The sequence below is a fragment of the Adiantum capillus-veneris genome, chromosome 6 (genome assembly GCF_014529385.1).
Source record: "Adiantum capillus-veneris isolate H3 chromosome 6, ASM1452938v2, whole genome shotgun sequence".
Lineage (NCBI taxonomy): Eukaryota > Viridiplantae > Streptophyta > Polypodiopsida > Polypodiales > Pteridaceae > Adiantum > Adiantum capillus-veneris.
Window position 1 is genome coordinate 45,482,490 of NC_140936.1, and position 12,109 is coordinate 45,494,598.

General features: G+C 43.3%; 1 protein-coding gene across 15 annotated transcripts in view; it reads right to left on the reverse strand.

Annotated features, from left to right (window-relative positions):
• Nucleotides 1-12,109, reverse strand: part of LOC147455443 (uncharacterized) — a 143,970-nt gene that overhangs the window by 124,624 nt on the left and 7,237 nt on the right. For 9 of the 15 annotated variants that reach the window (XR_015188364.1, XR_015188363.1, XR_015188368.1 and 6 more), the window contains exon 2: nucleotides 1,527-1,765. The exons of 1 other annotated variant lie outside the window; for it this stretch is intronic. Coding sequence is in view for 2 of the 14 variants with exons in the window: in XM_086514223.1 (XP_086370349.1) it covers nucleotides 1,527-1,703 (177 nt within the window). In the remaining 12 variants the exon portion in view is untranslated. Of the gene's footprint in view, nucleotides 1-945; nucleotides 1,007-1,526; nucleotides 1,766-12,109 lie in introns of all 15 variants that reach the window. 5 more of the 15 variants (XR_015188365.1, XM_086514215.1, XM_086514217.1 and 2 more) reach the window with 3 other exon arrangements.

The following is a 12,109-nucleotide window of genomic DNA, read 5'->3' on the forward strand; positions in this document are numbered from 1 at the left end:
CTGTCACTTTCTACTCAGCAATCAAGAGTCCCTTGGCATGCTATTACAACATATCGATCTTTGGGCAAAGACCTTGCTCAAAGTGCTCCTTTAAAGACCCCAATTCAACTCATTGTCTCGCCTCTCTCAACGATTTTCGATGGCTAGGTCAGTTTTGACGTTAACAGCAAGAGCCATTTAACTACACATTCACCCGCCTGCTCGGGTCTACGGAGTCACATGGTCCTTATGCGATGTGCATCCATGTCGTATTTTTATCCGCCACAGGGGCTTAGGCTTTCGCCTTAGCAGTCGGGTTCTCGTTTTCTCTTTGTGGATCCAACAATCAAGAGTGGACGATGGAGACAGCTATGGAGTGTCTAAGGAGTGGATAGTTGAGTTTTCTCACCATGTCAGTGATCTAGAGGTAACGGATCTACCGCCTGGCCTTATTTGGCACACTTTAATATTGTAGCAACACTTGAAAAGTATGGGATCAGTCGGATTCTCGTTTTCTCTTTGTGAATACAACAATCGAGAGTGGACGATGGAGACAACTTTGGAGTGTCTAAGGACTCAATAGTTGAGTTTTCTACCCATGTCAGTGATCTAGAGGTAACGGATTTACCGCCAGGTCTTTGAGATCTGGCACAATTCCATGTTCTAGCAACACCTGATCAGTATGGCGCCGTCTGATTGTCAAAATTGTGGCCAACCTGTTGCTATGTTTTTAATCCATGAACACTCTATGCCGAAGGCTATAGCACTAACAACGAAAGAAATATGTGGTTAGAAATTGAAAGGTAAAGCTTATTTGTTTGTTAAATGATATGCTAGTCTTCACCATGTTGTTTACAAAGTGAACCACCTATAAGATCTTTTGACACATGAAAAGTTTATAAAAAAACAAGGGGAAATTTTTCGATGTAACTAAAACAAACTTAAATCAACAGCATACGAGCTTACATCTCAGTCTCAAAGCAAAAGTGCATGAAGTCTATCATGAGAAGGTCTCCTAGAATCATCCCTACAAAACATAAAAAGCAACACCTTATGATAAAAAAGAAACAAAAAGCAATAAAGACACACAAGTATTTGCTTACAAATTAATATCATTTTAAAGACAGTGGTTGGATTGATTCATTGCTATCAATCTCCATAGAAAAACGAGGTGGAGAGGATCTGTAAGATTCAAGAATAGCATGCAACTCCTCACGAGGTAACTTCTCTAATAAAATATTCTGCATCTTGTCACACCCCGTGACTAAAGCAATATCATGGTGATAAAGATCATGAGTGCAATACAAATAAGCATGTAACGACGGACGCATAGGGTACATCAAATCACAAGCGTCGATGAAAATAGGAAATAGCTAATGAAAATGTTCTCATAATTCTTGACTAACATGAAACTCTGACTTAAACCTTGTGTTACTGGTATCAAACACAACTCCGTTCCTTGTTATCAAAACAATAGCTTTAAAAACACAATCCTCACAATAAAAGAAATGACAAATTTAATGACTTCAGACGAAAGAAAAACGTACCGTCAAGCACCATCTTTTCAATGCTTTTGTTGGTTTATGAGCTTGCAATGGATGGCACAAGCTCATCAAACGCAAAATACTTTTTACTTTTGTATATCGGTTTTGGCAACCATGCTTCCCGCCTCTTGCGCTCCTCCACCATTCCTTTGGCTCTTCTTGTAAGCCATGCTTCAACATTCGATAAGACCATATTCACATGTCAATGCCCCAATTCCTTTCAAAAGCATGGCATATACAACCTGCTAATCAATTATATCTTTAGCTTGGAAACGATATCAACCAATGATAAGAACTACAAAACAGGGTGGACATCATGCAGGACATGTACCGATCATTTTGAAAAGAGGTATGCACATAATGATTAATTAGAATCAAAGCAAGCACTGGGTGTTCCCATTGCCACAACGGTAGTGACTGAGGCGACAATTGCTACATCAGAACCAGTTGTTGAAGTGGTCGAGCTCAAAGGCATGGGCTAATCAGGCTGATTTTGGGGCTGAAATGGATGCTGAAACTGAGGGCTACTGGCTACTATTGTGGGCTGAAGGGCAGTTGTCCACATTGGCCAAACGCATATGCTTCAAGGCAGTCCACTGCGAAAATGCTAAGGACAATAGGCGATGAAGCAAGGGGACACTTGCAAATCGAGGGCGTTGCCTTGTGGAGGCAGGAGGAAGGATGACGATGGTGAGTGATGAAAAATGCAGATAAAGAAGGGCGTGGGGTGTTGGATGCTAGAGTTAAACTCTAGAGTTAATCTGGTACTTGGTTCTACTTTTGAATGTGAGAAATGAGATGATTAGTGGTCCTTTTATATGTTTTTAGAGCTAGGTAGGTCAAAAGTCTAGAGTTTAAGACTAATATTAATAACCCTTCAATTTATAAGTCACTTATCAGGTACCTGCAAAATCAAGCAAAAGTTAATGATGCACATCCTTGCACATCTCATGCTTCGTGAATCGGATCGGTACGGGATCAGAGGCACGCGTGCTACTAGTCCTAGCCTTTGTGCTAATGCCGCAAGATGCCCATTGAAGTGTAATAACATCAAGTTATGGCGCGTACATCCATTTATGCAAAGAGCGTTATGCAAGGGTACTAACTATTCTAATAGAACCGTTGGGCATGCAGATCCTCTTAGAGGCTCACAGAGGTGCAGACCAGAGTTACCAGGGAACGGACATTTCGGGCCTTGGAACGCCGGAACGGTGTTCCGGCCGGCTGGGATTTTCTGGAACGCGTCGGAACGGAACAGCGTTCCGGCTGGAAACTGTCACCGAAACGGGACGACCGGAACGGGCTGGAACGGGACGGAACGGCCGGAACGGCCCCAACAGCCATAAACGGCAGTTTTTGAAATTGAAAAGAATGACTGTTGGGCAGCCAACGGCCATTTTCAGCAGTCAAAAAAGTATATAATGCCCCCCTCCTACCCCATTCTTCACACACTCATCAAGCCTCAAGGCCCATTCTCCCTTGCTTGAGCCTTGCTCTCAACTCTCAAGCCAAGCTCATTCTCCCTAGCTTGCTCTCAACTCTCAAGCCATAATTAATTCCAAAGTGTTATCTCTGACTACTACTCTTGCAATTATTTGAGAGCATTGTGTATGTACTATGGGCATTGTGTTTGCTCATTGTTGTTCATCTGGCTATGTTGTTCATCTGGCTATGTACTCTGGGCGCCTCACATCCCAATCAAGTCATAATAAGGTTAAATGGTCTTCGAATCGTGTTTTTTGTGGATATTAGAGTCAAAGGACTCTAATACTACGTGTATTCAAACACATAACGCTAAAAAAAAAAATATTTGGGTGTTTTTTTAGCCTGCCGTTCCGCGCCATTCCCATTCCGGGCCCATTCCCGTTCCCCCGTTCCGCAAGGAGGCCCGTCGCCGTTCCCGTTCCGCGTTCCGGGTAACTCTGGTGCAGACTAATTTCCTTAGGCTCTTGTCCTAGCTTACGTGGGCCCTGGATGAAGCTACAGCTATCCACATGCACACAGGGCAAATGTGCACATCACAGAGGACCCTTTCCAGTATGCTCCTGATGAATAGCATGTCACTAAGAAAAATGAAGACAACACAAAGGGGACACCGACACTTGCAGATACATTAAGCAACCTCAAGCTCGATGATGTAAGTGTCTCGATTTGTAACTTTCGTTTTATTGTGCATAAGTTGTTTCGCTTGTGTGTTGAGATTCGAGAATGTAGCCAAAAAAGCTCTAGCATGTTAATGTGTTACATAACTACTAATGTGCATTCATTTCTAGCATACATTGCTTGCCACTTCAACAAAAAAGAAGCTACCAATTCGAAAAGGACCCTTATCAGCAGAGCAAGCAATTGATATGGGCTCCCCTAAGGACATCTCTTTATCAACATTCTTTTTACATGTCAGTAATAACCAGCTGACAATTGAGAAAATGAGGCATTAAAATTTAAATCAGCCCCTCCACTTCAACATGTAGCAATAGGGCTTTGTACAGGAATATTTTGTTAACCATTAATGTATCCAGGCTATCGTCGCATGTGTCTATGGCAATTAGCTCTCTTCACTTTGGCCTACAAGTACACATGGATGACCAATTTTTGCGCTTTATCTTAATTAGTGAAGCATCCACAGGAACAATGAATCTATCACGCAAATCCACTGCTGAAACAGAAATTCAGCATGCTGAAATTCTCTGGTTTTTGCCCTAACAACGCTCCAAATCACTTGAACATCGTATCTCTAGCTCCCACGGAGCTTCTGGAGCATAATAGTGACGAAAACTGGCAAAATCCTAAACTTGCAATATGACATGATAGTATTTTCAAAGAATGAAGAAGAGTACAGAGAACATTGAACTACAGTCTTTAATGAGCTTCGCAATAACAGATTGCTCATTAATGGCAAGAAAAGTGAATTCTTCTTGGAAAAAATTCAAATTCTTGGACACAGTGTCAAAGGATGGTGTGAGAATGGGCAATATAATTCATGATGATATTGTTAGTCCGACTCGGGGGCTATTGAAACAAAATGTTGTGCATGGCACTGCCTTGGTTGACATGTATGCCAAATGTGGTGGACTTTAGAAAGCACCTATACTACTTGTCCGAAACCTCATCTTTTGGAGCACACTATTGTAGCGGATGAGAAGCAAGGACCATGAAGTTGCAAAGCTCGTAGAATAGGACGGCTGCAGTTAGCTATGGGAAATGTCTGCACTATTCGGATATTTATGGACTACATTGGTGAGTGTGTATAGCCAATGTGGTACTCTTGCTACATACAAGAAGTCCTTGACGGGCTTCTTTCCGGAATGTCATGACTTTGAACGCCTTGATTGCATAATATGCTCAACATGGCTCTAGCAAGAAAGCACACCGGATACGAAGGAAAGGCCTCTCTCCAAATGCAGTTGTGGCCTTATGCAAGGAGTTAACACGGGTAAGAGAACTCACGGTGAGATTGCTAGTCAAGGTCTGTTGGAGAAAGAAGTCGTGCTCGGTGGTGCTTTGGTCGATATGGCATAATTTGAGATGAGATCAGGGGTTGCTACAGAAACATGTTGTGCTTGATGTGCCGATTGTAGGATACACCGAAAATGTTATGGGAAGAAATCTTTGTGCTGTTTTAACCGTATGTAAGCGAAAGACCTTTTGCCAAATGCAATCGCCTATGCTTGCACCTTGAAGGCATGTCGCCTTATGCAAGACCCTCACACGGGTCATAGAATTCACGATGAGATCTGGGGTAGGTGGAGAAACATGATGTGCTTGACAATGCTTTGATCGATATGTATGCCAAATAAGTTGCCCATATAAAAGCACATAAAGCGCTTGATGATTGTTCTATTCAGAACTTCATCTCTTGGAATGCACGCGTCAATCGCAAGATACACCGTACATGGTTGCAGGAAGAAAGCTTTGGGCTATTATTAACCTAAGAACTTTCACCAAATGCAATCTGGCCTTACGGAAGACCCTTATATGGTTGACATGATTCTCTATGCACTCAAAGGTAGTTGGACAAGCATGCTATGCTTGGCAATAGTTTCATGAATATGTATATCAAATGTGGTAACCTCACGAATGCACTAGAGTTCTTGATAAGCTATCTGTTCAAAATATCATCTCTTGGACTGTGTTGATTTCAGGATATGGGCTTTAGGAAGGAAGCAATTGGCTATTTTAACCGAATGCAAAGAGAAGGCCTTTCATCAAATGCAATCGATGGAAAAAGAAGTTGTGCTCGGCATTGCGTTGGTCGACATGTGTCACAAATTGTTGATGTGTCAGGCCACTGAAGAACGGAGGCAACCTGCACATCCGGCCGAGTAGCCTAAACCCTAAGAAGCAGAAGCAACAGAAGAAGAAGAAGTGAAAGAAGTTCCCACCAACTTATGGGACCCCGTCTGATGGGGCCCAAGTGACATAAAGGCATTAAAATAAAGCTAGACCCAGCACACACACACACACACACACATACTAATTTGTGAGTTGATGACGTGGCAATTGCTATACGGATTTCCAGATTTTACGTTGGACTGCTGACGTGGCAGATTATACGGATTTTCAGATTTTACACTGGACTGCTGACGTGACACATTGTACGAAATTCTACGTTTTACGATGGCTGCTGATGTGGCAGAGCTGTACGGATTTTCGTAAAAGGCGCTGGCAGCTTTTTAGGTGCAGCGCTTTTGGACCAGATGCTTTTGAGTTTACCAGCTTTTCATGTAACTGCTTTTAAGGCCACGGGCCTTTAAATATGTGCAAAGGGCTCATTCTCTGATACGCTTCGGTGAGAAGATGCAAAGCGCAAGTACCGACATTGTACTAAGTTCAAGTAATATAAAGAAATGCCGAAAGGGGCATCAAGGTTTGGGGCCAATACTCTCTGGGGTGGAATTCCGCCACTCCCTGTCGTGTGTGCTCTCTCTTTCTTTCAGTTCAGTTGTTATTGAAGTGCTAAAAGTCTATTCAGTCTGTTCTTTTGTATTCGCACGTGGTGCCGGTCTTGTGATAGTGGTATCAAAGCATCAGGCATGTGCTTTTCTAAAAGCATATCGGTCCTATAAAAGAGCAGATAGAGCAAACCGGCACTTCCAAAGGCTACGGAAATTTGATTCGAAGAACCTTCGTGCTCCGATCTCGAGCCTATCAGCCACTCCCACCCTTCGCGCATCGGACACGCACCACAGTTGCCCTTGGTCGTTGTGATAGTGCATCGGCTACTTGATTGTGCTTGCCAGCAATGTGAGCAATATGAAAATTAAATTGCAAAAGAAAATTTGCTACCTCATTTTTTTATCAAAGAGCTTGGTTTGCATAATGGAATACTTAAGACTTTGGTGATCCGTTCGTAGGATGAATGGAGTTCCCAAAAGATAATGCTTCCATGTGTTGAGGGCATGTAGGACAGCTAGCAGCTCCTTTTTGTAGATGCCCAATACACGCTCATCGAAATTGAGTCTTCGACTCTCGTATGCTATGGAATGCCTTTCTTGAAGCAAAACTGTTCCAAGGCATTCTCCACAAGCATCACATTGGACCTCAAATGGTTTCGAGAGATTCAACAGTGTAAGTACAGGTTGAGAGGCAATATTTTCTTTAAGCTTCTCAAAAGCATTTTGCTCTTTCGCAGTCCATATGTACTTAACGTTCTTCTTTGTCAAGTCATGTATTGTTTCTGCTATTTGCGAGAATTTAGCTACGAAGCGTCTATAGTATACACACATACCAATAAATCTTCGTAGCTCATGTAGATTCCTTGGATTAGGCCATCCTTTTATTACCTCTAACTTTGTCGGATCCATACGGATACCATCTTCGCGTCTTCACCGCTCATGTCTTACAAAGCATAAGCCATAAAGATCACTTGCAAGAGAAGGACCCAAGATTTGTTTCGAGCTGCTGTTTTTCTCAAAGACAATGTCGTGCAGTGATGGAAGTCAATAGCTACCAAGCCGCACACTCCAAGGACTTGGTAAGCTTTCAAGAAATCTTTGCCCAAAGTTATATGGTTTCTGACATCTTCCTTCGGAGTGCAGCTTCTAGCAGAGTGGAGTATCCTGAAATGCTTGAAACCCTAGCAGATTATAACTTGAAATTTCTCAACATCTCTCAGTGCCTGTCTCGTTTCGAGCTAAAAACCTTGGAGGTCCAGTGTGATTGCCAGATCTTGGGACTACCATCACCGCCACACGAACATTGCTTGTCGAGGCTTGTTTCGACTATTCAAAAGTTTGTGGATCATGCTGCGGTCGGCTACGACCTTATGAAAGGAACGTAAGCCTAATTTTTGGTGCAGGTTTTAGGATGAAAAGTCAATCGACTTTTTGAGCTCAACTGATGTTGAGATTGCTTATTTTGTTTGAGAATCTGTTTGAAAACTTGTTTGGTGATCCTGTTTGGAATTTGTCTGAAATGGATGGTATCTGTTTTGAGCCTGTCTTGGTGCCGATTTGAATTTTTTGACTCTGGTTTTAATACTGGTTTCAACGATTGGTGATTTTACTCCCAGGTGAATTAGTGACAAATGATGTTTGAGAATGCTTGCTCATTAATAGTCATGGCCCAAACCCTTGTGGTTATTTGCGAGGGGAGTATTGAATGTTTGAAAAGTGATGTTTTTACTCATTGCCCGAACCCTTGTGGTTATTTACGGGGGGAGTATTGTTGTTGTTACTCATTTTCCAGACCTGGATGGTTATTTACACAAGGAGTTTTAAGAAGTCTGAGCACTGGTTACTCTCAGCACCTCCAAACGACGCAGACCGCGGTCTGGGGGGCGTTTGGTTGTAAAAGGCCTCTATATCTCATGGCCCGGACATTTTTAGGTTATTTGCGGGAGAAGTGATGAGAGAGTCATTGAACAGCTCATAGCCCGAACCTGGATGGTTATTTGCGGGGTGAATGTTCATCTACGACTTTCTGTTTCTGTCTTCTAACATGCATATTGTCACAAACTGCTGACGTGTCAAAGCCTAAAGAATGGAGCCAACTTGCAGATGCTGGCCGAGGGGGCCTAAACCCTAAGAAGAACAAGTAGCAGAAGAAAAAAGAAGTCCTACCAACTTATGGGGACCCCATCCGATGGGGCCCCAAGTGACATAAAGAATTAAAATAAAGCAGGACCCACACACAGAGAAAAAAAACTGATGACGTGGCAGATTTTCGAAAATTACGCTGGCATAATGACGTGGCAGGCTGTACGGATTTCCGCGTTTTGCGTTGGCTGATGTCGTGGCAACTGTACGGATTTTCATAAATTACACTGGCAGATTTTGGCATTGCTTATGGAACCAGAAGCTTTTGAGTTTTGAAGGCTTTTCACTGTAACTGCTTTTCAGGCTAAGGGCCTTTAAATATGAGGTTAGGGCTCATTCTCTAGGTTCCTTCCAAGAGAAGGTGCAGAGTCTGGAGTACCAGCTTGTATTGTGTTGATGCAATATAACGAAACAACGAAAGGGGCGCCAAGGTTTGGGGCCAATACTCTCTCGGGTGGAATTTTGCCACTCTGTATCGCGTGTCGTCTCTCTCTTTCAGTTCAGTTGTTATTTGAAGTGCTTAAAGTTGTTCAGTCTATTCTTTTCTATTGGCACGTGGTGCCCATCTTGTGACAGTGGTATCAGAGCATCAGGCGTGTGCTTTTCTAAAAGCATATCGGTCCTACAAAAGAGCAAACAGAAGCTATTGGAATTTATTCGAGGTTCGCCCTCCAACTCGAACCTATCAGCCACTCCCACCCTTACTTCATCACGCATCGGGCGCGCTCATGTCTTACAGGGCATAAGCCATTAATATCACTTGCAAGAGAAGGATCCAAGATTTGTTTCAAGTCACTGTTTTTCTCAAAAGCAGTGCCATGCATATATTTATGTCCAGCTACCAAGCAGCACACTCAAAGGACTTGGCAAGCTTTCAAGAAAAAAAAATTTCCCGAAGTTATATGGTTTTTAACATCTTCCTTCGGAGTACAACTTCGGGCAGAGTGGGTATCCTAAAATGCTTGCTATGGAAACCCTAGCAGATTATATCTTGAAATTTCTCGACATCTCTCAGTAGATGTCTCTTCTCGAGTTGATAACCTTGGTGGTTCGGTGCGATTGCTATCTTGGAACTACCATCACCGCCAAGGAAACACTGTCTGTCCAAGAGCTGATGGACCATGCTGTGCGCGGCTACGACCTTATGGAATGAACCTAACCCTAATTTTTGGTGCAGGTTTCGAGATGGAAAGTCGGTCGACTTTTCGAGCTCGATCAATGTCGAGATTGCTTTTTAAGTTTGAAACCTGTTTGAGAACTTGTTTGGTGATCCTGTTTGTTTGAAATGGATGGTATCTGTTTTGAACCTGTTTTGGTGCCGATTTGAAATGTTTGACTCTGGTTTTAATATTGGTTTCATTGATTGGTGATTTTACTCCCGGATGGAGAAGTAAGAAATACTGTTTTGGTATTGTTTGAACCTCGAAACGACGCAGGCCGATGCATGGGGAGCGTTTCGTTGTATGTTTGAAAACCTCCGAACGACACAGGCCGATGCCTGGGGAGCGTTTCATTGTATGCTAGAAAACCTCCGAACGACACAAGCCGATGCGTGGGGAGCGTTTGGTTGTATGCTTGAACCTCCAAGCGACACAGACTGTGGTCTGGGGAGCGTTTGATTCTACAGTCCTCTAAGCTCATGGCCCGGACCTTTTTAGGTTATTTGCGAGGGGAGTGACAAGGTGGTCGTTGAGTAGCTTCATGCCGCAGACCGTTTGTCTCAGGGGAGTGCTCAGCGGCGCTGTTTGTTGTGCCTTTGTAACATGCATATGTAAGCATTTGTGCTGCATTGTGATGTGCCAACTACTGAATATTCCTAATTGGATGAGATTGCCTGGGTATGTAATTTTAGTGCATCAAGACACCCATGGAAGATCAGTACGGTCTGGGTGTGATGGCTAATTTTACTACGCCGGAATATCAAGAGTTTCGATCTGGACGAAAGGAGAAGCTAACTCCTTGATAAAAAGAGCCAAAAGGAGAAGCTAACTCCTTGATCAAAAGAGCTGAAAGGAGAAGCTAACTCCTTAACAAAAAGAGCAAATTGATTGTCCCTCGGAATGTCCCTCAAAATGACCCTCAGAAATGTTTGAGCTAGCTTGAGTTGTTTTGCAGATATGCTGTAATCACAGACGATTACAAGGGGAGATGTCACAAACTACTGACGTGTCAAAGCCTAAAGAATGGAGCCAACTTGCAGATACTAGCCGAGGGGGCCTAAACCCTAAGAAGAACAAGTAGCAAAAGGAAAAAGAAGTCCTACCAACTTATGGGGACCCCGTCCGATGGGGCCCCACGTGACATAAAGGATTAAAATAAAGTAGGACCCACACACAAAGGAAAAACTGATGACGTGGCAGATTTTCAAAAATTGCGTTGGCATGATGACGTGGCAGGCTATACGGATTTCCGTGTTTGGCGCTGGCTGATGACATGACAGCTGTACGGATTTTCGTAAATTACGCTGGCAGCTTTTGGCATTGCTTTTGGGACCAGAAGCTTTTGAGGTTTGAAGGCTTTTCTCTGGCATGCTTCCAAGAGAAGGACCAGAGTCTAGAGTACCGGCTTGTACTGTGTTGATGCAATATAAAGAAATACCAAAAGGGGCACCAAGGTTTGGGGCCAATACTCTCTGGGGTGGAATTCCGTCACTCCGTGTCGCGCGTCGTCTCTCTCTTTCAGTTCAGTTGTTATTTGAAGTGCTTAAAGTTGTTCAGTCTGTTCTTTTCTATTGGCACGTGGTGCCCGTCTTGTGACACATATGTGAGCATCTGTGTCGCATTGTGATGTGCCAACCACTGAATATTCCTCATTCGATGAGATTGCCTGGGTATGTAATTTTAGTGCATCAAGACACCCGTGGAAGATGAGTGCGGTCTGAGTGTAATAACTAATTTTACTACGCCGGAATATCAAGAGTTTCGATTTGGACAAAAGAAGAAGCCAACTCCTTGATCAAAAAAGCCAAAAGGAGAAGCCAACTCCTTGATCAAAAGAGCCAAAAGGAGAAGCCAACTCCTTAACAAAAAGAGAAAACTGATTGTCTCTCGAATTATCCCTCGGAAATTTTTCAACTATCGCGGACGATTACTTTCTTTCAAGAAGGGGGGATGTCACAAACTGTTGACGTGTCAAGTCACTGAAGAACGGAGTCATCGGCCGAGGGGCCTAAACCCTAAAAAGAAGCAACAGAAGATTTAAAAAGTTCCACCAACTTTTGGGACCCCGTCTGATGGAGCCCAGAGGACATAAAGGCATTAAAAAACACGACCAGCACGCACACACACATGTTGACTTGCGCAGAAGTTGATGACGTGGCAAACTGTACGGATCTTCGTAATCCGTGCTGGACTGCTGACGTGACAACTATACGGATATCCACATTTCACGCTGACAATGTGATGTGGTAGCCTCTACGGATTTCCATGATTTACGCGGGGCAGTTTTTCAACGCCAGCTCTTGGGCCAGTTGCTTTTGAGTTTCAAGCTTTTCATGTAAACTGCCTTCAGATAAGTGCAAAGGGCTCAGTCTCTGGCACACTTCGTTGA